General features: G+C 38.5%; 1 protein-coding gene across 1 annotated transcript in view; it reads left to right on the top strand.

The window, feature by feature from the left end:
* Positions 1-27,216, top strand: part of ITSN1 (intersectin 1 (SH3 domain protein)) — a 352,172-nt gene that overhangs the window by 194,108 nt on the left and 130,848 nt on the right. Inside the window, exons 15-19 of the mRNA XM_006862548.1 lie at positions 2,228-2,315; positions 2,835-2,974; positions 18,854-18,981; positions 22,928-23,157; positions 25,689-25,810. Of these exons, the coding sequence (XP_006862610.1) occupies positions 2,228-2,315; positions 2,835-2,974; positions 18,854-18,981; positions 22,928-23,157; positions 25,689-25,810 (708 nt within the window). The remainder of the gene's footprint in view (positions 1-2,227; positions 2,316-2,834; positions 2,975-18,853; positions 18,982-22,927; positions 23,158-25,688; positions 25,811-27,216) is intronic.

A 27,216-nucleotide genomic window follows, 5' to 3' on the forward strand; every position in this document is an offset into this window, starting at 1 on the left:
CTCCTGTGCCGCCTCACTTTCTTGAAAGATTTCAATTTTTATTCCATCAATTCCTGGTACCTTGTTCTTTGCCAGTTCCTTCAGTGCACCTTGGATTTCCTCCCTAAGTATCATTGGCTCTTGGATTTCCTCCCTAAGTATCATATGTTACCTCTTGAAACGGTTTAACATTAACCATTTCCTTTTGGTACCGTGACTCTGTGTATTCCTTCCGGCATCATTGAATAATTTGCCCAGAGAATCTTTCAGTAATGAAAGTCGAGGCTTGAATTTTTTTCCAGTTCCCCCAGCTTGAGAAATGCTGAGCTTGTTCTTCCTTTTTGGTTTTCTGATTCCAGATCTTTGTACATTTTATTATAATATTTGGCTTTATCTTCTCTAGCTGATCTTTGAAATGTTCTGTTCAGCTCTTGCACCTCCTCATTTCTTCTGTTTGCTTTAGCATCTCTATGCTGGAGAGCAAGTTTCAGAGTGTCTTCTGACATCCATTTTGACCTTTTCCTTCTTTCTTGTCTTCTTAATGACTTTTTGCTCTCTTCACGTATGATGTTCTTGATGTCATCCCACAACTCTTCTGGTCTTCAGTCTTTAGTGTGTAATGTATCAAATCTGTTCTTCAGATGATCTCTAAATTCAGGTGGGATATATTCAAGGTCATATTTTGGCTCTTGTGGACTTGTTTTCATTTTCTTCAGCTTCAGTTTAAATTTACATATGAGTGAGATTAGCAGCCTGATTGTAACCACTATGCTACCAGAGCTCCTTTGTTGTTGTTGTTGTTAAGTGCCGTTGAGTCGGTTCTGACCCATAGTGACCCTGAACAGGGTTTCCTAGGCTGTAAATCTTTACGGGAGCAGAAAGCCTCATCTTTCTCAGCAAGCTTTAATTCCTGCTTAGTGTCCCAATCCCACTCCATCCCATTTATGCTGTGAGAATATTAATTCACTTGACAATTACTCATTTAGCTCCCCCTATGATGTGATGTGGCACTGAAGGAACATCGCTGGACTGTGAACCACTAGCTTGGCAGTTCAAACTCACCTGCTGCTATATAGAGTTGCTATGAGTCAAGACTGACTCTATAGCACTTAGCAACAACAACATAATGTGCTTGGGAGCACAGTGGCTCTGAAAAATAAGCGCTGGACTGCGAACCCCAGAGTTGGCGGCTTGAGCCCATCAGCCATTCCATGGGAAAAAGATGTTTTTTGCTCCCCAAAAGATTTTATCTCAAAAACCCTCCACATGGTTGCTATGAATTGGAATGACTTGACAGCACATATCAACAACATGATGTGGTTACAAATACTTCCTTTCATACCAAATCCCTTACCTTCTTCATAATTCCCGACCACCTATTGATAATTGTCTTTCTTGTTGTTCACAACAGTAGACTGTTTTAAATATGTGAGTCAAGAGGGGCTGTTGGTATTGTCCTTACCTCATCACCTTTTTTATTCCAAAAGAAGTGGCATGCTTAATAGCATACTTTTCACTTTTGAAAATAATTCGTTGTAAAGTATTATTTGCAGCCATTTAAATCTTTTGATTGCATGTCTGGTTAGTAATACCTAATGGTAATATACCTCTCCGGCTGTAGGCCAAATGCAGTTAAACAAACATTACTAAGGGGACATTTATGGTTCAAAATGATCCAAAGAAATTGTGACAGTAACAGTAGGAAACCTCTTTGCAATGTTTATAGTTTAGAGATTTTACAGGATAGTTTCTGCTGAATTTAAGCAGAGACAGTGGTTAGCAAACCATGCAACTTCTGGTATATGGTAAACCTAAGTTTAACCCTCTTAAATACCAAAGTTCAGAGTAAAACAATTCCCTTTTAAACTGCTGACCAGTTTACAAAAACAGGGTTGCTGGATTTGCATTTGATGCTGGTGCAAATCAGAGATTGTGGTTTCAGTTTTTTTCTCTTTTGAATTGTACTTAAAGTATACTTTTTAAAGCTTATGAATAAAGAATATCAAGGGAGCTATAGCTGTCCTAAGTGTATCTCAGTGAAAAGCATTTGGCAGACAGTGAATTCCTTGGCGAGAAAGCAAGAACCACCCTTGACTAGAGATTAAATGTCGTTTCAAAAGAGGATTTGGAGTGAGATTAGGGAAGAGTTTTTGAGGGAACTGAGAGCTGGTTTATGCCCTGCCTGCACAGTGAATCTGGAGTTTCTTGTTTTCCGATCATTCATGTTTTTTTTTCCCTTGTCTCCCAGGAATCTCAGCAAATGCTTGGAAGACTTATTCCAGAAAAACAAATACTTAATGACCAATTAAAACAAGTTCAGCAGAATAGTTTGCACAGTAGGTATTTTATATTAAAGTCATCTTTTTCTTTTTTTATTTAAAGTTTTTATTGTGAATTGAGTGAGAGTTTACATGGGAGACCATCAGCTTTACATTCATCCTATTGTATTTTGTTTAATTTCAATGACTACAGTCCCCTCCATGCATCATCATTCAACAGTATTTGCTTCTATTCCCTCTTTTTTTTTTTGATGAACACGAAAATACTCAGGAATATATTCAAACAACCAAAGGGCATACCTAGCATGCCTGTGCCCCGGCCACCAGCCCACATCCTCACTCCCTCCCTAAGTCTAGAGTCCTCAGCTACTCCATCTCGCCACATCATCTCTGCCTCCATCTCTGGTATTGCCACTTCTCTGAATAGAGTCCCACACTCCATGCCTGCTCTTCTCCCTCTCCCTTTTCCTTTTTTATGTCAAGAATTTCTTTACATGAAAAAGTGAACATTAGGTATCTTTTTTCCCTCATTACCATTTGATGTTTTTCATATCTTTCCATGTTTTTCTAAACTAGGAGATTCACTTCTTACTGTCAAAAGAGCCTTAGAAGCAAAAGAACTAGCTCGGCAGCAGCTACGAGACCAGCTGGATGAGGTTGAGAAAGAAACTAGATCAAAACTACAGGAGATTGATATTTTCAACAACCAGCTAAAGGTAACTTAACTCCTTTTTGTGTGCCTAGTACATGCCTGTCCTACCCTTTCAGTTTTCTAACTCAGGCAGAAAAGTTTATTATTTTGGTTTGTCAGCGTTTGTGAAAGCCTTCACATTTGTAGATGAACAATTCAAATTACATTTTTTTCTCCTTTAAAATAAATAAAAAATTAGTTTGGCACCTGTGAATTAGGGCTGAGTGAGTGGCCCCAATATGGTAACTATCTTTAATCTGAATTGCACTTTTACACATATCTGTCCCTTTGCCTGTACACAGTCACATTTGAGGGAATTCCAGAAGCTAGACCCACTAAGCTCCATCTTTCTTGTGCTCTTAGGAGTTTTAAAACTAAGAATTTTTCTGCCACTTCTTACTTTCAGGATTGCACTTGAATGTTTTTTTTTCTTTTTTTTAAATAATTTTTTATTGTGAATTGAGTGATAGTTTACATTGTTGTTGTTGTTAAGTGCTGCCGAGTCAATTCTGACCCATAGCCACCCTGTATAGAGTTTCCAAGGAGCAGCTGGTGAGCTTGAACCATCCACCTTGCAATTCAAACGGCTTTGCAGTCTGGCGCATTAACCCACAACGCCACACCAGGATTGGAGAACATCAATTTTGCACTCATCATCGTTTCATTGCAATGATTACAATATCCTCTGTACATCATCGTTCAACAGTATTTGCTTCTATACCCTTTGGGGTATTTTTTGGGGGGAGGGGGATGTACACAAAAACAATCAGGAATATATAATCATTTAAACAAACAAAGGGCACAGTCTGCAAACCTGCCTCCTGGTCGCCAGCACATAGCCTTTCTCTTTCCATGAGTCTGGAGTCCTCAGCTGCTCTATCTCTTCATGTCATCATCTCTGCCTCCGTCTCTGGTATCAGTGCTTCTCTGAGTAAGGTCCCACATTCCGCTTGTGCTCTTCTCCCTTCATGGTCCCAGGGCCCTCTGTTCCAGGACTGTAAGATTAACTGCTCCCCACTTTTTGTTACAAAACTTCTATCTTTACAGTTGTGACAGTAGCAGTTAGTCATGATAACAGTTACTCATTGAATGCTTTGTTATTTCACAAATGTTTCTGTTGTAAATGCTTCTGTCTCATGGCAGAAGTGGTTTGTGGCTTTGTCTTATTTACATGGAAACACCTCTTTCAATTCAGTTCTTTTGACATAATCTTACAACTTCAGCGTCATAAAAATGTTAAATTAATTCTTACAGTAAAAACCAGAGTGCAGACAGCTCAGTTCCCATCAACAATTATGCATATATTTTAGGTTTAAGTAGATTTTGGAATTGTTATCAATTATAATTTATGAGAAGTAGCATGTTGTAACACCCTCCCCCCCACCTTCCAACCTCCCGATATCTATTTTTCTTTTCCAACTTAAAACCCTTTATACTTCTGGCCAGTTTAGTTTTCGTGACACTAGGCAAAAATGAAAGTTCTATTTGCTACTGCTAAAATTAGGGGGTGGAAATCAGAATGCTTAGTTTAGTTTACTTTTGATGGAGATTTGAGGCCAAACTGTCTAGACATCTAAATTTGAGGGATTTGTGCTATTCCTTCAGAATAATACATAATGAACTTTTCTGAATCGTCCATTTCCGGGAAAGTATTCTTAGGGAGAATATTATTCAAGCCAAGTTAGTGTTTTTATTCACTGTACTTTCATGCTTACATAGTATATGTATGTGTACCTACATGTGTGCACATATATATTCTATATATTTGTTCTATGTTGTATGTGTAATGTTATATATGATATGTAAGTATTAGCAGTAAATCTCTAAGTTCTCCATCTCTAGAATAAGCACAATAAAGTTGTTCACATTAACTCTCATTGTGACTTGTCAGTATTTCAAGAAAAGGAATATAACCCAGTTGCAAGTCTACCATGTATTCTAATAATAGTCTTTTATTAGAGTATACACTGCAAAGTATTCAGCTAGCTCTTGAAGCCAAGCAGTAGTCTAGATTTCTGTCTTAATCTCAAGATTTCTTTTTCTAGAAATATGACTCTTCAGACTAGGTTTACGTATTAGAAAATGATACTCTAGTGAGTGAATTTTCACAAATGCCTAGAAGATTTACTGATTAAATTTCTAAAGTGGTCTGAGTCACCCTTACTTGCTTAAGTATCATGGATTATAAGTATACAAAGGCTAATTTTAGCCCCTTTTTTCATTATATATTTTTGTAAATTATATATAAATCTCTCTAGCATTTTGGGTTTTTTTTTTTAAGCTTTTTTGGTGTGACTTGAGTAGTTTACAAAACTAAAACATTAGTTTTACATTTAACAAATCGCATACTTCATTTCATTACAGTGATTGCAATTCCCTCCATGAACCATCAGTTAGCAGCATTTACCTCTATTCACTTTAACTGTTACATTCCTCCTTGTATCTTCTGCTACCTTCATGTTTCCGGTGCCACTCTCCCTGTTGTTGTAGATTGCCTTCCTTATGACCCAAGTTAACATGGGTCTACCTTCTAGCCTGTGAATGAGTTTGTTTTTTTAAGTGAGATTTTATCGAGTTTTGGGAGCAAATTTATGTAGCAAGTTAGGTTTCTGTTTGACAATCTATACAAATTGCTCAGTGACATTAGCTATATTCAACACAGTGTGTCAAGATTCCCTTTGATTATGTTTGATCCCTTTCCAGTACTTTAGTGACTTAGCTTCTCATCATTGTTTTATGCAATTGTTGATCTTTTGGTCTCATACTGATGATTTTGAAGAAGGGCAGCAATCCTGTGGGTAATGTCCTTTATTTTATGTATCACTAAAAGGTGAACTCTTGATATATTCAGCCCTAGGTTTAAAGAACATCTTGAGGTCATGTGCTCTCTACTGTTGCAGTTTTTCTGTTTTTTTCATAAGAATTTGAATTTTCATTGTGGCCCCCATCAGAATGGTTCAGTGGGGCACTATCTAGTTCCTTGGTTTCAGAGTAGATTAGGTTGTGACTCATGTAGACTTGTTTCTTGCTTCTTTGTGCTTTTGGTTACCTTCTTACTAGTTTGCTCCTGGTGATAGCCACTTCCAAACTTTTAAGATCCTAGACCAGGGATGGGGAACCTTTTTTCTGCCATAATTTATAACATCATTTGCAGACCATGCAAAATTATTAACTTAAAAATTAGCCTGCTATTTTTGGTCAAACATTTAATTAACTCACCCCTAATGTGAAACCCTGTACAGGGTCGCTATGAGTCAGAACCGACTCCATGGCCCATAACAACAACAACAATGTGATGGCTGGAACTGCGGTTGCCTTGACAGGGGCAAACCTAATGATTTTGTGGGCCTTATGGAGTCCTGGTGTGACGCTGTGGGTTAATGTGCCAGACTGAAAAGCCATTTGAACTGCAAGGTTGGCAGTTCAAGCTTACCAGTGACTCCTCAGAAACCCTATACAGGGTCGCTATGGGTCAGAATTAACTTAACAACAACAACAAATACAGCTCATGGGGCCAAATATTTGCCACCCCTGCCTTAGACCCTACTGTACTAGGATGCAGATCAGGATTTTGGGGAACTCTTGTGTGCCAGTTGAGCAAGTTGTCCCATGAGACTATGGTCCTGAGCCTTTAAACCCAGGAAACCAGTATATGTGTTTTCAAATAAGAATATTTATTTCTGTCTTTTTTTTGGTTTTCCATTAAATTTGAGTAAATATGGTGAGTGAAAAAAGTCACCAGCCAGTATAGCTATGCTGTTTTTGTTGTTTGACAATCATTTGGAGCACTTAGTAAGTGTGCTGTGCTACCTTAGGATGGTTATTTCCAGGACTCCTTTCAGACCTAGTAAAACCAAAACAGAAGAAGTTAAATTGGAGAATTAAAAGATCTATCATTTGAATGGAATAGCACAGAGGCAGAGTTAGTCTGTCACCTGCCCACTCTTGTTTGTTGAAGAACTTTTTTCTGACTTTAACACATGTATTCATTATAATTTTCTGTACGATGAAATAGGCAAGGAAGAACCAGCATTCTGATCTTTGGGTTTTATTTGATACCTTTATTGATACAGTAGTGCTTTTACAGCATTCATACTACTGATGCAAGAATCAGTACTACCTTGCAGAGAGTGAAACATTGGCAGTTGTCCAATCATCCCACACATGTAATCTGATGGTGTGAATTTGCTGTATCCTAAACATTCCTCCCCCAAAAGGAAGCCAGCGGAGAGGATAGAAAAGCAATTAGGACTTAGCAGTTATATTTTATGTGCATGCAGACTGCTCACCTGGGAAAAGGAAAATGTAGTTCACTCATTATAGAGGAGTATAGTGGTATTGGAGACGCCCTATGTGGATGGTGAATTTTTAAGTTAGTTGATCAGACACATCAATATATATTCAGTACATGGTTCCACAAATGAGAATTCTATCTAGCAAAATCAATTATCATATTTCTTCAGTTAAAACAAAACAAAACTGCTTACAGTCATTTATTTTGATGCATTCTCAATGTCATATTCCAGTTCCAGTGAGCTAATTTCAACTCAATAGAGTAGAATTGCTCCATAGGGTTTCAGAGGTGTCAGTTTTTACGGAAGTAGAGAACCACATCTTTCGCTTTCAGAACTGCGGGTGGGTTTGGATCTCTTAGCAGCGAATGCTTAACCCACTGTGTCACCAATGCTCCAGTAAAGGTCATGTAGGGAGTAATAGTACCCTGGTTATACTCAAATTCTGTGGTATAAGACAGTAGTGAAAAGTGTAAGTGTGTTTAGTTTCTTGGCGGAATTTAAAGAGTGTATTTTACAATTTTCTGTCCTTAAAAAAAAAAAAATCATGTACTGTCCTTTCCACTAAAATGTGTAGTCTAGATTCTGTTTTCTTTTGAGGCCCCCTCCCATTGGTTTCAGTTCAGGAAGAATTAAATGCCTACCTTCCACATCTAAGACTGATAACCAAAGATAGAAATTCTCAAGTCCAAGAGGGAAAACAATACTTTTGCAGTCAGGTTAACAGGTAATTTGTTCCATGTAGTAGCAACACATTGGTCATCTGTTGTCAAATCGCTCCAGATCAGGACCAATGGCTCCAATCTAGCAGCCTCTGTGCTCTTGGACCTTTTAAGATTCTACCTGTTATTACAGAAACTGAGGGCTCCTTCTTCAAGTCAGAAAAGGCTACTTTTCCATCTGACAGCCTAATGCTCCATTTTAATGTCTTAACTCTAACATAGAGCAACAGCATGAAGTAGAACTTCTAGTTTCCAAGGCTTCATTTATGCCAAATGAAGAAAATGCAACACTTAAAGAGGCTAGCTGTTGTGTATCCTGTTGAAAAGTTGATTCCTTGCTGGTTCCTGTCTGGTGTATGCGGGACACGTCCTCAGGTGAATGGCGTTTACATGTGAGCATTTCTTCCTCTCAGTCAGTGGTAGTGGAGGAGGCAGTGTTTCAATGCCTGGCAGTTCTCCTGGGCTTGAGTCATTCACTTAGATTCCTTTCTAAAGGTCTCTATGTCCAGCTCCAGCTCTGTGCTTCCATTTTCTATATTCAGATGAGTGCTCAGTGTTGAAGATAGCACTTAACCACAAATAGCTAAGCCTTCTTTGTAAAAAGTTAATCATGATAAGCTGCTTCTTTGTAAAAAGTTAATCATGAATTTTCCTTCTGGCAAGTGATGTGTGTATGTGATGGTATAAGCTCTGAATTGTAAGTTGGATCAGATACTGTATACTGTTATCTTGTCTTTAAAACAAGTATTTTTGACCATTGAATCTGCCACATGTCTGCAAAAATTTGAAAGATAGTACTCAGTGCTGATTTTGGTCTTTGTGTATTTACTTCATATTGTTGTTAATTTAAGTGCCTTTGAGTTGGTTCCGACTCATAGTAACCCTCTATAGGGTTTCTGAGGAGCAGTGGATGGGTTTGAACTGTTGACATTTTGGTTCACAGTCCAGTGGTCCACAGTGACATGCCAGAAGTCCATTTACATCATATGAATGACAGTATTATTATTGGTAGTATACTATTCTAAAAATGGATATTATTTTATTTCTTAGTAAAATTTGAGATTTTAGAATTGACAGTTGTATTCCTTATACACTCTGAAAACTCTTGTTAACTTAGACACAGAGGGCACTTAGAGATATAAATTCTTCCCATAATGATACCTGTTCCAAAGTTGCTCCTAAGAACTGACTTGATGTTGAAATGAGAATACCGGTTATAGTCATTAAGGTTCTTTGACTAACTAAGGCTTTTTATGCTTTTGGTTTGAACACTAGCTTTCATTATGAAAGCAGTGAAAGGCAAAATGTTTAGCAATCAGTGGGGAAAAAAGAAAGAGCTGGGGAAAGAACCCAAGAACTGAATGAGAAATCAGGGGGGAAATGCATGTAAAGGGAAACCATAAAGGAAAGAAAAAAGCTGGAGCAAGGGAAGATGCCAAGACAGCAAGAGAAATCAGTGTGAATTCAAATAACAATTGAATTGTTGCTTTTCTTATAATTAGTAGGGAAATGTTTGGCTGTTTCATGGTTTGCTATATTGTTTTGTTCAAGATAAAATTTATTTTTACTTGTATGATGGTTTTGAAAAGACCTATTCTGTATGTTGTTATTGTTACGTGTCATTGAGTTGATTCCAACTCATAGCAACACTATATACAGCTTCCAAGGAGTAGTTGGTGGGTTTGTACCTCCAATCTTGTGATCTCTATTCAGTATACCTTTGTGGAAATATCACAATAAAAAATAGAGAACCAATGTTCTCTATTCAACGTACCTTTGATTGTAGAAATATCATAAAGATTCCTTGAATATAGAAAAATAATTAAAGCATTCCCAAGACTCAAAAGAGGGTTTTCTAACTCTCTCTCTTCTTACCCCTCCCCACCACCCTCTTTAGCTCCCCTATAGCAGTTAGGACTACTGACTTTTGCCACGTGGAATTGACTTGCTATTTGACTAAATATTGACTTCCGTGGAAGTCCCATTTAAACACGTTTCTAGATGGTAGTACACCCCTTTTCTGAATTTAAGGAGCCTTGGTAGGGCAGTGGGTTACTCATTGAGCTGCTAACCTCATGGTCATCTGCTTGAACTTCCCAGCTGCTCTGCTGGAGAAAGATGAGGCATTCTGCTCCCATAAGGATTTACAGTCTTAGAGACCCAGAGGGTCAGTTTTCTCTCAGTATGGTTGCTGTTAGTCAGAATTGACTCGATGGCAGTGGCTTGGTTTTGGGTTTTCTGAATTTAAAGAACCAGTCAGTGTATCTTCTTCTTTATACTCCTCCCATTTTTCACGTGTCAAAAATGAATAAATTTCAAGTTATTGTGATAGTGGAATGTCAGTATCTAACCTGTGTGAATGTTTAAACCAAGTGGGAGCCATGTCTGATTCCTCTGACATCATAAAGGACAAGGAAAATCAAACTCAGTATCAGTCCAAAGCTGATTCCTATACAGTGCAAACAGATATGCCTCCACCCTACAACCTTTTTTACCCTATTCCATCCAACCATGCTCCCACAGCACTATCTGCTTCATGTCTGTGTTTCACAATGCGTTGTAATGGCCACACAGAACTTGTAACTGTACTCATGATTATGGGGTTTACTAGGGAAGTGAACAGGGTACAATTTAAGATCAAAACCAACTCAGGGTACAGCAGTTTTCCAATTGGAACACCTCTTCTCTGCCCTACTGCATATACACCTCATCTTGTCTTTGACTTCTGAGCCTTGGCTTCTGCCTTGTTCCAGCAAACATTACAAAGCTATTCTGTTGACCAGTCTGTGAATGCCCAAAGGGCACATTCTACAAGTCAAGTCTCCTACCAGTAGACACTCAACTCTACTTAGTGGACCTAGAGCCCCCAGCTGCCCTGTCTCTCCATGTCACTGCCTCTGCTGTCACCGCTTTTCTAGGTAGGATCTCATGCTCCACTCATGCACTTCCTTCTTGATGGTCCTGGGATCGTCTGTTCCAGCTTCTGTGATGGCTCCTTTTAAACAACTAGCTGGCTCCCAAAACTAACCAATCTCAGCCTTAGAATCCTGTATACCTTATTTACACGGTCCCATCCAATCACTTGGTGGGAATTAAAAAGACATTGGATGGAAAAGCCATATCAAGTAAATTCAAGGCCCACAGGGCAATTTCTGTGTTCTGAGTTACTGAATTACTTTTTAGTTCTTTCATACTGTACAAGTTCCCTATGATCATTGAATTTGCTTATTGGCTTTCCTTAAAAATGTAATTTGTTGCACAATCAGTTTCTTAGAAAAAGTTGAAGATACTGTATTTCAAAACTCAAAAACTCTATGAGGAAGCTTCAGAATATTGATGGAAAAATGGAATTAAAGATAATGGAATTTTTCCACAAACTTTTTGAAGTCCTCACATATTTTAAAACACAGCCCTCTTAAAAATTCTGATTTTGTGTGCTACATAATTTTGGGGGGTGAAAAATAATGTTTACTTATATAAGAGCACTTCTACGTTAGGCATTCTATAGGTATTATGGAATCCCAGTACTGTAGAATAAGTACTAGACTACTAAATGCAAGGTCAGCAGTTCAAGCCCACCAGCCACTCCTTGGAAAACCCTATACAGGGTCTCTGTGAGTCAGAACGAATTCAATGGCACTTAACAATAACTATAAATATTACAGACAAAATGAATAAAAAGTTTTTTTCTTTAGATTTTATTAGTTTTACTGATGTTGAGACACTATGCACAGCAAAACATACACCAGTTCAGCAGTTTCTACATGTCCAATTGAATGACATTGACTACCTTTCTCAAGCTATGTGACCATTCTCACTCTCCTTTTCTGAGTTGGTCCTTCTTCATTAACATAAACTCACTGCCCTCTAAAGTTCTTTTCAAATCTTTTGAGTTGTTTTTGTCAATTTGATCCCATTGAGTAGCTGTTAAAAGAGCATAATGCTCAAAGCAGACATTTTTCATTAGTTCAGTTAAAACTATTGTTTTATTTAAGACTCAGATGATATTTTTGGTTTAAACAATAGTTTCAAGGGGTTCATACCACCTGCATGGCTCCAGAAAGTTTTGAGTACATGAGAATTTAAAGTTCTCTTCAGCATGTTTCTGCTTTTAATCAGGATTCTTCTTATAGAGTCTTTTATCAAAATGTTTTGTGTTGATAGCTGGGTACTACTCAATTCTTCTGGTCTCGTGGCAAAGGAAGCAGTTGTCGTGGGGACATTTACCCATACACTCCATGTTGTTAAATGCCATCAAGTTGGTTCCAACTCATAGTGACCCTGTATAGGATTTCCAAGAAGCAGCTGGTGAGTTTGAATGGCCAACCTTGCATTTAGTAGTCTGGTACTTGTTCTACAGTACCTTGCGGTTCAAACAGATCTTGGGTCCAGTGCCTTATCCCGCAGCACCACACCAGGACTCCATATCCTCCTCCTATTTTTGACTCTCCTTCCTTTGTTGCTCTAAGCAAATAGAGACCAATTGTGTGTCTTGGGTGGCCGCTCTTAAGCTTTTAATAATCAGGTACTAGGCAATGAGGTATGAGGTAAAACAGAAGCTCCAAATACACTGTTAGACCAATCAACTGGGATGTCCTATGAAACCACGACCCTAAACCTCCAAACCAAGAAACTAAATCCCAACAGGTATATGGCTGTGTATATAAGCAGCCTCAACAGCTACACACTCTCTGTCTTTGTTTGTTTATTTTTAACTCCCTTTTGTTGTAAATATATTTATCACACAACTAATGTTCTGGTAGCGTAGTGGTTACAAATCGGGCTGCAAACCGCAAGGTCAGCAGTCCGAAACTACAAGTTGTTCCGTCAGAGAAAGATGAGGCTTTCTGCTCCATAAAGATTTACAGCCTCAGAAACCCTGTACAGGGTCGCTATGGTTCGGAACCAACTCCACAGCACCTAACAACAACAACAATGCCAATTTAACTTTTTATAGGAATACAGCAATTACAATAATTAATTCAGTTTTTCTATTACTGTTAATCCCCTGTTTCCTTCTACTCCTGTTGTCATAGTTGTTAGGTCCAACTCATAGCAACCCACTACACAACCAAAAAAAAGGAAACACTTTCCATTCCTGTGCTATCCTCACAGTGGTTATTTTAGAGCTCATTGTTGCAGCCACTGTGTCAGTCCATCTCCTTGGAGGGCTTCTTCTTTTTTGGATGACCCTCCACTTTACCAACATGACATTCTTTTCCAGGGATTGCCCACTCCTGATTTCATGTTGAAAGTGTGTGAGATGAATCTCATCACCCTTATTTCTAAGGAGTGTTCTGGCTATACTTCTTCCAAAACAGATTTGTTTGTTCTTGTTTTGGAAGTTCACTTTCAGTATCTTTGCCAATGCCATAATTCAATTGCATCAATTCTCTGGTCTTCCTTATTTATTGCCAAGCTCTTACATACATATGAAACAATTGAAAATACTGTGGCTTGGATCATTGGTCAAGTAGTGAGGATTTTTGTTTTCTTTACATTGAGGTACATTCCATCTAAGGTTGTATTCATTGATCTTCATCAGCAAGTGCTTCAAGTCCTTTTCACTTTCAGCAAGCAAAGTTGAATCATCTGCATATTGCAGGGTGTTAGTGAGTCATTCTACAATCCTAATGATGTGTTCTTCATATAAAGTGAGGTCAGCACAATCAGTATTTGTCCTTTTGTAATTATCTTATTTCCTACTGCTTAATGTCTTCAAGCTCCATCCCTACTGTAGAGTATATTAAGACTTCATTTCTTCTACTGGTTGAGTAGTTTTCCATTGTATGAATCTGCATCCAAACACACTGACATTGAGTTGTTTCCTATTCTTAACAACCCTATGTTGTTGTTGTTAAGTGCCTTCAAGTCATTTCTGATTCATAACAACCCTGTAAGGGTTTGCGTGGAGCAGCTGGTAGGTTTGAACCAGTAACCTTTTGGTTAGCAGTTCATTGCTTATCCTGTAGCACCACATCAGGACTCAGTGGCCCTATGTTATTGCTAAGTGCTGTTGAGTCAATTCTGACTTCCAGCAACCTTGTGTGGCGTTTCCAAGGAGCGACTGGTAAGCTTGAACCACCAACCTTGCAGTTCAAACTGACCTTGCAGTCTAGCACATTAACCCACAGTGTCATACCAGCAACCCTATATTGTGGTTGTTGAATGCTGTTAAGTCGGTACCAACCCATAGTGACCCTGTATGGTTTTCTGAGGAATGTCTGGTGAGCTTTAACTGCCTACCTTGTGGTTCAGATCAACTTTGCAGTCCACCGCATTAACTCACAGCACCACACCAAGACTCCAGCTATCCTGTGTTGTTGTTGTTATTGTTATTAAGTGCCGTTGAGTTGGTTCCGATCCCTAGTGACCCTGTATAGGGGCCTCCTAAGGAGTGACTAGTAAGCTTGAACTACCGACCTTGAGATTCAAACAACTTTGTAGTCCAGCTCATCAACCCAAAGCACCATACCAGGACTCCGCCCAGCTATCCTATGTTATTGTTGTTGTTAATTGCTGTCGAGTCGCTTTCAACCCATGTCGACCCTGTATAGGGTTTCTGAGGAGCAGCTGAGGAGCTTGAACTGCCAACCTTACAGTTCAAACAGCTTTACATTATGGCACATTAACCCACAGTGCCACACGAGGACTCCAGCTGCGCTATTGTTGTTAAATGCCGTCGAGTTGGTTCAGACCCATAGTGACCCTGTATAGGGTTTTCGAGGAGCAGCTGGTAGGACACAGTAAAATTGCTTCTTAGGGTTTCTGAGACTGTAATTTTTAATGGAAGCAGACAGCCTCCTCTTTCTCCCAGAGACAAGCTAGTTGGTTTGAATTGCTGATCTTGCAGGTAGCTGCCCATCACTCAACCCACTGTGCCACCAGTGCGCCTTATGTATGTACCACGTTTGGTTTGTTCATTCAGCATTTTGATTGTTCAAACAAAAACTTTTGTTCACCAGCTGAATTTTCTGATGCTGGCACTTAGATCAATTTCCTATGAGGTCAATTTAGTATTGACAATGTGAAGCTTATCATTATTAGAAGGTGTGCTTTGAACAATTTTATATTGATTTATGGTGGTCTTGAATTTTAAGTACTTAATCACGGCATGCAGTGTTTATGAAAAAGAAACCCACATATAGTGTTCGAGGATACTTCAAGTTTTTATATTTCAAATAAGTAAGATCACTGTACATAATGCATGTATTTGGAGTTCTCTACAACCAAATGAAGGGGCAGTAGTCACAGGTATTAAGTCAAGTGTGTCTTAGCACAGCTATGGAACAACTAGTTTCAGTTAAGTTGAAAGTAAGCCACATTTGTCAGGGAGAAAAATGCTGGATACTCTTGAGAATTCAATTTGTCAAGCATATTGCTTTTGAAATGCTTTGGTTGTATGCCATAGGTTGTCAAAAGATGCTTTATGGTTCAAATATTTTTGTTCTTTTGGGGAAATAAGTGACTTTCCCCCCTCTGGCTTAGGGAATAGTTAAAGGCTACTGTCATTTATCATAACTAGAAAACAGAATTTGCCAATCGTTTTTAAAATTGCAGTTCATAATCTGTGTTTGGTTAAAGACTGCTTTAGGGATCTAATAAAAATTATGAGTCTTCTCTGCCAGAAAAATACAAGTATACCCAAGTTTGCATGCAGTTTCATGTCATTCACCAAGCTAAAGCTTATTCATGAGCCCTAATTATGAAGCTTTGATCTACATATTTAAAGTTCTGTGTTTATTGAGAATAATAAGAAGCCTTTATTATTTTAATTTATAAATGTTAAACATAGGAATTTTATTTTCCCACGTATTTTTATAACATAGTTTTAAAATACTTAAGTGATCATTTAATAATATATGTTTTTAAAAAGCAATTATGAAAAAAAAAAAAAAAAGGAATTATGCTTTCCTAGAAGATAATGTAAAATCATTGTAAACTGTACCTAATGTTGTTAAGTGTGGTAGAGTTGGTTTCAACTTATAGTGATCCTGTATAGGGTTTCTGAGGATTGGGTGGTGGTGGTGGGGTTGAACTTCCAACCTTGTGGTTAGCGGTACAGTGCTTATCCTACAGCACCACGCCAGTATCCCAAACTGTACCTAGTGCAAATACATTTTCAAATCCTCGAATAGAAGTCATTAAAAAAAAAAAAATCAGCAAAATTTTGTACTCAATACTATTGTGGTGGTGGTGTATGGAGTCAGTTCCGACTCATAGTGACCCTGGGCTTTCCAAGGCTGTAAATCTTTATGGGAGCAGAAAGCCTCATCGTTCTGTGGAACAGCTGGTAGTTTTGAACTACTGGCCTTGAGATTAGTAACCCAACTTGTAACCACTATGCTACCAGAGCTCCTTACTCATACTATATTGTTAGATAGATATTCAGCCAAGAAATTTGTACTTATAGAGTTTACTGATTTTTAGAAAAAAATTAATTAATTATAGGAAGAGCCACAAATAAGATACCGGCTTTTGAATCTCTTACTTGTTCTGAATTTATCTTAGTTTTATGTAGGTGATTTAATAGAGCTTTCAGTCACTTTATTCAGATTGAAAGGAAGGTCTGTTAGCGCAGTTAACAAAGTGCTTGGCTGCTAACCAAAAGGTTGGTGGTTTGAACCACTTAGCTGCTCTGTAGGAGACAGATGTGGCAGTTTGCAACCATAAAGCTTTGGTGGTGGTTGTGTACTGTGCAGCTGGTTCTGACTCATAATGACTCTGTATAGAGTTTCCGAGGCTATAAATCTTGATGGGAGCAGAAAGCCTCATCTTTCTCCTGTGGAGCGGCTGGTAGATTTGATCTACTGACCTTGCAGTTAGTAGCCCAATTCGTAAGCCACCAGGGCTCCTTCCATATTGCTACGTATGCTCTTTACGGATGCTACCAGGGCTCCTTTCATAAAGCTCTACAGACTTGGAAACTAAGGAGGAGTTCTGTTCTGTCATAATAGGGTCGCTATTAGTCATAATCAACTTGACGGCACATATTTGTTTTGGTTTGGTTAACCAGGAAAGATTGACACAATTCCTGTCATAAAGTTTTTCCCAAATATGTCTCTTAATCATTCACTCATTTTCTAGGTAAATAAAGAATTTATTTACCTTACATTTTTTCCCCCTGAAAGAATGGAATGGATGCTTTCCATTATATATATTTCCAATAACTATAATCTTACCTCGAGTGTCTAAAACAGTACTGTAAAATGATAAAAGCATGATGAGGTAGCCATGTGCCTGCTCGCAGAACTAGCTGTTCCACAATGACTCTGTCATGGCAAAATTAGACAAGTCATAGACTCGTATTTAGTAGATAGTCCTTCGTGTATAGATTGTGCCCTCTCAGAATTTCAACTTAAAAAAAAAAGTTTGTCAATCTAGGCATCATGCATTTTCTGCCTCTCATGAATTTTCTGCCATCTTAAACTCCCAAGTACAAGACAAGAGAAGACCCTGCACATTGCCTATGTGCGGCGTCTGGATTTCCTGACCCTTAATTATGTACCTCAGCAGTGTCTGTCATGAAGGATAGGATAGAAAAACTTTGCAGTCATTAAATCTGGCACTTTACATCCAGATTTAAAGACTGCAAAGTTTTCATATTTGTCTCTGAAATATCTAATCCAAAATAGTAACCAGATTTTTCATTTGTGTTATTTGAGATTGCTAATTCAAGTTACTATGAGAACCTGTACTGCTGAATTTTTAACACACTAAAGTTTTCTATCCCATGGCATGACAAAGAGAAAGGTGATGAAAAGTGGAATTCTTCTCCGGTGTTGATTTTCTCCTTTCAGAACTTTGAACAGAGTGAGGCTTCCTCTTTACTTCCTAGTCTCATTCTTGTCCTTGCCTTCTGCTAACCAGCCTCCTGTCCCTGGTGTCCTTCCTGGTTTGGAAGCCACGTGCCCAGGACTTGTGCCATTTGTTTGTGATTTATACAGTTGGTTCTCCCTGCTGCTTCCTCCCTGGATATCCCCAGTCATCATGTGCTGGATTTCCCACCAAAGCCCCTTCCTTTCTCCCACCCCCCAGAGTCGTCTTCCTCCAATTTAACTTTACTTTCTTGTATCTCATTGTTGCCTTTCAGTGCCTCTCGGCTGTTGCTTACAGTTTACAAAACACTTGTATGTACATTCTGACTGTATGTTGAGAACAGAGTGTTTTTTGTTAGTTGCCCTAGAGTCTGACTTCATGGTGATGCCATGCATGAAGATGTGATCCAGAGGGTTTGCACTGGTGATTTTCAGCAGTAGATCGCCAGCGCTTTCTTCTAAGTCTGCCTTAATCTGGAAGCTCCGCTGAAACCTGTTCAGAATCACAAACCTCTGCTGATAGTCTCTCTACTGGAAATAACATTTAGGGTTTTTCTCTGGTAACCAGTATATTTTAACACTGGCCTGCTACAGACAATCCCTCCACTTTTCATGCTTAATCAAAAAATGAATCTAAGGGTAGTAGTATAGGGCCAGGGAGACACCTGCAGTGAGCAAGGCAACAGGAGACAGGCAGGCTTTAGTCTTTTCTGCTCACCATATATCCATGATTATTGCCATATCTAAAGCTGGCTAAATTCCATGATTATCTCTGGGGCCTTTAGCAATGTAGCTTCTCTAATACCTTTCCTTAATAGCAAGTTCCTTCTCAAGTAAACCATGAAAAAATGTATAATGACTGAAATGTCATCATGGGCATCTTTTAGAGATCAGTCATGTCAAAAGGTAGAGTGATTTTAGTTTGCCAAGTGAACTTTTTTTTTTCCCAAATCTGAAATGTCATCTCCATAATTCCTTAGGTGTACCTACTAGGAAATGTTGCATGCTGATAAATGGTTGAAATGCCCATCCTGTCATATCATTACGCTCCCTGTTTCTCGATTATTTATAGGAACTAAGAGAAATACATAGTAAGCAGCAGCTTCAGAAACAAAAGTCCATAGAGGCTGAACGCCTGAAACAAAAAGAACAAGAGCGAAAGATCCTCGAATTAGAAAAACAAAAAGAGGAAGCCCAAAGGTGAGTCTTTTCACTGTGAACCCAACTGGAAGGCACTTTGGAACAGTGGCTTTTCTGCACCAGAAAGAGCCTTCGGTCTGTAATATGTGTGGTGTTGGTGATGGTGGGGTGTGTGTGTGTGTTCAGGTGTGCGTATGTACAGGTGTGTATGTGTATAAATCTTCACATGTAAGCACCCCCTGAAGTTTTCATTGGTTCCCAGAGCTCTCTCAAGCTATTACTATGTAGATAATGGAATTAGACAGGGAAATTGGGACACTTAGTATGCTCTTCTGCATGCCAATGACCAAAATACGTTTCCAGTTCACAGCCTTTTAATGCCAGTGGAGGTCAGAGTGCTGGGTTTGAATCAAAGCTCCTGAGCCAGCTCTCTACATACAGCTCTTCTGGAGGGCTGACAGGGGGGTCACTCACTTCCTTCATCCTCTTTCAGCTGTCAATGAAATTCCCTCCAATACAAAAGGAGAAGATTTGCCAGTGCTGCTTAGACAACAGACACGTTTTTGTTTGAGATTTTTAAAAAAGCTTTTCTTCTATTTTAACCTTCTTTGGTAAATCCCAGCAATTTGTTTTAATTTTCAGGGGTCTGATTTTGTTGTTGGATATTTGCTTTCAAAGTTGCAATTAATTTTAGACTTTGAGACACAAAAGTGACCAAATGTCTCTCTCAGTGGTAATGCTGTAGATTATAAAATATGGTTATTGAAATTAGGCTAAAAAGATGAGGAAATAAGGTACTTTGGGCAAGTCTATTGACTGTATTAGGCTGAGAGCAGTTAAACTGCCTAAAGTCATTCATGTATTGTTAGGACTTATACTTGCATATGTAATATTTGTGCATGTGCTTGCTCTTGAGTGTGTGTGTGTAACTGTTATGTGCAGAATAATAATTATCTGATTTTAAAAAAAAACAGCTTTTTTTTTTTTTAATGTCAGTGAATATGTGGCATTAATAGTTCAATATATAGGACTTTTTCTTAGGAGTAGACTAAGAATTACTTATCTCTTTGTACGTGTTGATTGACTTTAACTCTTTCCTTATCTTCAGAGTTTATTGAATGATTTTATTATTCACACTGTAATGCAGTCGGACTCCTGGTATGGTGCTGTAGGATCAGCACTGGACTGTGAACCACAAGGTCAGCAATTCAAACCCACCAGCATCTCCTCGTAAACTCTATACAGGGTCACTATGAGTTGGAACCAACTCAGAGGCACCTAACAACAACAAGAAGCACAGCACTGAGATGTTATATTCATACAGAGTCGAAATAAAGCGCCACACCAGGACTACGGAATAAATATAACCCACCATAATTTGTTGTTGTTAAACAATGTCAAGTTGGTTCCAATTCATAGCAACCCTACATAGGATTTTCAACTGGCCACTGGTGAGTTTGAACTGCCAACCTTGCAGTCTAGTGCTTATCCTACAGTGCCACATCAGGACTCCAACATAATTGTTGTTGTTAAGTGCCCTTGAGTCAGTTCCCACTCATAGTGGCCCTGTACAGGATTTCCCAGGACCAGCTGGTGAGCATGAACTGCCAACCTTGCAGTTCAAACCTTTGCAATCCAGGGCATTAACCCACAGTACCACACCAATATAATATAGAAAAGTTAAATTTTAAGCTAACAATGATAAGTATAAATGGTGCCTAAAATTTAATTTTATAAATTATATGGTTATGCTTTATAAGTTGTTACCTTTATTAGTAGAAAACTTTGAACAATTTTTATTAGGGTTTGTTTGGTATAAATAACAATATCTATACCCCTCTAACAAATGTTTTTTATTCTTTCCTAGAAGATATTAAAAACAATTATCAGTAAAATTTTAAGCTTTAGTTAAAAGTAGGGCTTTGAACCAGTTCATTACAATTCAGCCTTCCCTGCTGAGCACTAGCTTTAGCAATTCCACCCCAGATCTGGAGAGTCAGAATCCCCAGGTGATTCTTATGTCAACAACTATCCAGTCTTACCATTATATGTTGCTTCTATGTAGTGAGGCAAAGACATTCTTTTTTGCTTTCAATCAAAGTACATGATGTGCAGAATATTCTGGTAAATGTGAAGAATTTTGGCCAGGGCCTTTGGGGGCAGGCTCCCATCCATTGTTCTGCCCTGATACATGGCTTCCTTATTCACCTTCATGCTTCTTGTCCATCAGGTGGTATCATGCCTAGAAGGCCTCCAGGAAGGCATAAATGGCAGATGCTAGGATAAAATTAAAGGAGCTCTGGTAGCATAGTGGTTACAAGTCGGACTGTGAACCTCAAGGTCAGCAGTTCGAAACTACCAGTGGTTCCGTGGGAGAAAGATGAGGTGTTCTGCTCCCGTAAAGATTTACAGCCTCGGAAACCCTGTACAGGGTCGCTATGAGTTGGAACCGACTCCACGGCACATAACCACAACCACAGGATAAAATTAAGGTGCCCTGGTGGCGTAGTGCATTACATATTGGGCTGCTAATGGCAGAGTCAGCAGTTGGAATTTACCTGCCACTTTGCTGTAAAGATTCACAGCCTAGGAAGCCTTATACTGGGTGGCTAAGAGCTAGAATTGCCTCAATGGCATATAACCACCACAGCCAGGATAGAAATAATGGAGTCTTGGTGTGATGCTGTAGGATAAGCACTGAACTACTCACAACAGACTTGGCAATTCAATCCCACCCACTATTCCCCAGAAACCTTATACAGGGTCACTATGAGTCAGAACTAACTTGACAGCACTTAACAACAGCCAACACATCAATGAGGATTGTAATGCATCACCCATAAGTGTGGCATATGTGAATGTAAGAATCACTTAGGGACTTAGGAGGATTACTTGGGAATCTTTTTAAAATGTAGATTCTGATTCAATAAATCTAGAGTTAAATTGTAATGAACCAGTTCAGAGTTTAGGTTTAAAATAATTCTGTGGTATTAAATTTTCACACTCATACAGAGTTGAAATGAATACTTTTTAAAAATGGAAAATAAAAGTTTTATTTGTTTCCATATGTATCCATAGCAATTTCCTAATTCTGGAAGATGGCTTTTGTGCACTGGCAGTGTCACAGAGGGTAGACTCTGCAACCAGGCTGTCTGGGGTTCAGCCCTAGGCACTTCTGGCTGTGTAAGCCTGGGCATGTCTGTTACTATCTCTCCCTCAGTTTTCCCTCTATCAGATAGGGATAGTGATAAGACCTAGCCATCTATGGTAGTGTTAAAGGATTTAATACATGTGGAGAGCTTAGATTTGTACCTGTCATGTCAACAAGTGTAATCAGTAAAGTGTTTTCTGACTTCATAAAATACTGTGAGATGAGACAAAAGTCACTCCCAGTCTTTCCCTGTGCGCTTCAAGTCAAGACCATCCTAGTTTTCAAGGCCTAGATTTAATTTCAATTAAATATATGTCAACTCCTTTTACTAATGCCATTGAGTTAATTTTGATTCATAGCGACGCTATGTGACAGAGTAGGACTGCTCTGTAGGGTTTCCAAGGCTGTGAATGTTTGCATAAGAAGATGGTCTCGTCTTTCTCACGTTGGTAGGTTCGAACCTTCAGCCTTGTGATTAGCAGTTGAGCACTTAAATACCGTGCCACCAGGGCTCCTTTGAAAAACAAGAAGTCATTGAATTCAGTAAAATAATATATATATGTTCTGCAGTGAAGTATCGGTTTTAAAGTTGAGAAGTATTTTTGTTATTTTTATAACCACTTTAACAAATCTATGAAAAATGTTCTCTGTGTTTGTCGCAATCATGTGCTTTTGTCTCACTCTGATTTGGACTGAAAGCTTTTGTTTAATCCAGTCAGATTGCTCCACCTGAAGAACAATGTGCCTTTGATGTTGAGTATACCATTGACTAGATGAAGCTTTTTAGTGAAAGGCGACAAAGTCGCGTTCAATGGGAATTTCTCCATTGCTGTAATCAAGCATTTTTGTTGGCAGACGAGCTCAGGAAAGGGATAAACAGTGGCTTGAGCATGTGCAGCATGAGGAAGAGCATCAGCGGCCAAGAAAACTCCATGAGGAAGAAAGACTCAAAAGAGAGGAGAGTGTCAAAAAGAAGGACTCTGAGGAAAAAGGCAAGCAGGAAATGCAAGACAAGATGGGTCGGTTGTTCCATCAGCATCAAGAACCAGCTAAGCCAGCTGTCCAAGCACCCTGGTCCACTGCAGGTAATGGAGGCCAAAAACAATTCTAGAAAATAGGCCATCTTCTCTCCTAGAACCTCTTGAAAAATTTCTGTATGTAATCAATCCCCACGACAGTCTCTGTTTTTGATAGTGCAGCTTATCTGTTCAAAGCTGTTCGCTCTCCAGCACCACTCACCAGCCAGTTCCCATCCAGTTGATTCTGACTCATGGCAACCCATGTGTGTCAGAGTAAAATGTGCTCAGTAGGATTTTCAGTGGCTGTGACCAACGCACCTCTTGGTGGATTCCAGCCGCCAATCTTTCTGCTAGTACTTAAGCACTTTACTCTTTGCACCACCCAGGAACTCCTCTAGGATTATTAACTATCTGTTTAATTCTTCCACCACGTGTATCGATCACACTGGCATCCAAAAGTCTTTCAAGGAGTTAGCAAAAATGGCATGAAGTTTTATTACTGAGCCTCATTCACACACCTGTGTGCCAAATGGAGGGCATGGCCTTTCCTGCAAAAAGAATCTTCTGTTTTTCCTATTTGTCCTTTTTTCCAGGGATTGCTGCACTATTTCAGAAGCTGGAAAGGGAGGCTTCCCCCATTGTCTGAACTTATGTAGCATTCAGTCTGCACTGCATTAAGCTCTCTTTACCTTTTGAAAACATTGACTCTTTTTGCGCTGGCCATAATTGACCTCTTTAAAAAACTGATACATGATACAAGAAAAAGTTACCCCTTAAACTGTATTGAATGCAAGCTATAGTGTATGTTTAAAATATTTATGTGACTTTATAATACTCAGTTGTCATTAAGTGCTGTCAAGTTAGTTCCAACTCATAGCGACCCTTTATAGGGTTTCCCTGAAGTATTAAGCTGTGGGTTTGAACTGCTGACCTTGTGGTTAACAATCCAGTGCTTATTCTATGGTGCCACACCAGGACTCCAGTTTTGCAGATAATCCTCATCTGAAGAAAGTGATTGTTTTTACCACTGTATAGTAAATTATACTGATTTTATTTATTCATCAGTGTATTTTTTAAAGACTACTATGGTAAGGGGAAGACCCCCCCAACAAGATGGATTGGCATAGTGGCAGCAGCAGTGGTCTCAAGCATAGCAATTGTGAGGATGGCGCAGGACTGGGCAGCGTTTTGTTCTGTTGTGCCTAGGATCACTATGAGTAGGAACTCACTCAATGACAACTAACAACAGCAACATGGTATATGTGTGTGTGTGTGTGTGTGTGTATATATGTGTGTATACAAAGAGAGAGAGTGTCCTGGTGTGGTGCTGTGGATTAATGTGCTGGACTGCAAAGTCAGTTTGAACCACAAGGTTGGCAGTTCAAACTCACCAGCCACTCCTTAGAAACCCTATACAGCATTGCCATGAGTTGGAACCCACTCGACAGCTCTTAACAACAACTGTATATATGTGTGTGTATGTAAATATATAGAGAGAGAAAGAAAGAGAGAGAAACTTGTTTCTGAGTGATTCCACAAAGGTTTATCAGGTGCATGTCAGTTCATTGGGCAGGGATTGCAGTGAGGTTACAGAATTGGACCAGGCACCATACTGCCTTAAGATGCATACAACCTGGTGTCAAAAGCTGGCAAGTCATTAGATCCAAACAGTAGTAGCCCTAGACATAGGAGGATAAATACATTTTATTTAGATAGATAAACAGATAGATAGATATAAGCTCTCCACATGTATTAAATCCTTTAACACTACTATATATATATAATCATACACCACTACTTAATCTTAGTTAATTAAGTTCTTTGCACTTCCTCTGAGCCTAAACTGAGGATTTCCCTCCTCGTTTCAGTCAGTGCAAAACGTTGAGTAACTCACACATGAAGATTTCATGGTGATAACAGCTCCCTGCATTTCAGAATAGATAAATGTGTGTCAAAATACTTGCAGCTCTTGAGTAAAAAAGTTCAGAGAACTGTCATTAGTTATTGTTAGACAGAATCCAAAATATCTTCTGCTTGCATGTATTTCAAAATTTTTTTATTTCACTTATGATCCAGATTATTTTTATCTTGGGTCCTTAGGCTCATTTTTTTCTGAGAAATGCAGAGGAACATTTATTTCACTAGAGATTTTTGGTAACAGCTGTTTCGGTGAAATTAAATATGGAAAGTTTGTTGCTTTGCCTTCTTCCAAATGAACTTCCTACTTGGCCAATTCAGATTTTGGGTCATGTCCTAACTGTTGTTCTGCTTTGCAGCTAGGTGGGAGAAGGGGATTGGTACTTTACAGATGGGTGTGGCTCTGGCCCACACCAGGAGGCAGAGCAGAGGGACCTGTATACCACCTGGTGCCCACAGCATTGTATGACTGGTGTCCAAGAGAGTCTGCTCATGATAGCTCTGATGGAGTGAGGGTATTCTGTAAGTGTTTCAGAAATTCCTTGAATGGACAGAAATAGTTCAGGTTTGAAGGTAGACAGCAGAGAAGGTGGTGGTTATTTGACTTGTCATGCTTTTCTGTTACATGTAATGTTTTCTTTTTTTGTTCTCCTTTCCCCTCAACCCCCTTCTGTAAACAGAAAAAGGCCCACTTACAATTTCTGCTCAGGAGAATGTAAAAGTGGTATATTACCGAGCATTATATCCCTTTGAATCTAGAAGTCATGATGAAATCACCATCCAGCCAGGAGATATAGTCATGGTAAGAACGACTCCAGTGAAAATATGATTGTTGTTGTTGGTTATCACCTGTCTTCTCTTTGTGCTTTATTTAACAATTTTTAAAGGTGTGAAATCCAATAATATGGCATTGGGATTATTGATATATAGGCCAAAATTCTTCCTTTTCTATTAGAATAAAAGGTATCATCTTAAAACCTATGCTAACATCATTTAAAAACGTAATTGTTAAAGAAAATGTGCTCTTATCACTGCCTTAACATAATTTTGTATACCTATAAATGTCTGATAATTTCAGAGTTGAAGTGTGAATACGTACACACTATGAGTATAGCCTGTAAGAAATAGTTTTAAGTGTAAAATATGCTATCATTCTCAATATTTGCCTATGGTAATTATATATCTTTGGATCAAATCATCTTTTTTACCCCTTAAATTATGTGAAATTTAAAGTACGTGAAAAGTAATGAATTAAATGTAGTAAATTTGCTTTATCACTGCGTGGATTATTAAAAGATAAAAAAGTTCAGAATTTTGTTTTGTCATAGTGTTTACCAATTCTGGTAATAAAATATAATCATATAATTTAGATTGAAACTGTAGTAACCAGTTTAAGAAAAAAATTAGAGCAATGTGGTTGACCTCAATTATTTTCCAAAATAAAACAGTATCTAGCTATTCATTTAATAAGATTTTTCTATGTGGGCAGCCTTTGCATTGATGCTAGCTTTTTGTTTTGTTTTGCTTTGTTTTGTTTTGTTTTTAAAGATGGGTACCATTTCAAATTTCAAAAGAACTACTGAAGTTAAATATTGAGACAAATATTTTTCTCATACTAGGACAATATGTCTTTGACTCATGCACCTGTTAATTGTGGACTTTTCGTAAATCTGGTCACACCCCTCTGTCCACATAAATGGTGATATGAAGCCTCACAAACAGTGGCAGTCATAAGCTTTCTCCTTACTTTACTGTCTCTCAGTTCCTACTCTGTATATTCTAATACTTGGAATCTACTTGACTCAGACCGCCTCATGTTTGAAATGTTGTGTTAAAGGAAATTAATTATAAAATATACAAATACCCTGCAATAAGAAGAATTGAAAAACTGAAAATGCAATATGATTTTAGATGGGGCCTCATTACAAAGGTGTTTTTCACTTTTTTTTTTTTAAACAAGGCCTGATATTTTTAAAACTAAATTTTGTTGCATCAAAAGGTACAGAAAAGTAAGGCTCTCTCATTTTGAGGAAATGTTTATAATAGAGAAATGTTATCTTAATGAAAAAGTGTTACTATTTGTCAAGGGAGCATATTTGGGTGGGCTTCTATTTTCCTAATCCTGTGATCTTTCACCCAATTGGTTAGTTTAACCATCAGCTTGATTAGATGAATAGAGTTTAGATAACACTGGTAAGAATAAAACAT

This window comes from Chrysochloris asiatica, unplaced genomic scaffold (genome assembly GCF_000296735.1).
Source record: "Chrysochloris asiatica unplaced genomic scaffold, ChrAsi1.0 scaffold00049, whole genome shotgun sequence".
Classification (NCBI taxonomy): domain Eukaryota; kingdom Metazoa; phylum Chordata; class Mammalia; order Afrosoricida; family Chrysochloridae; genus Chrysochloris; species Chrysochloris asiatica.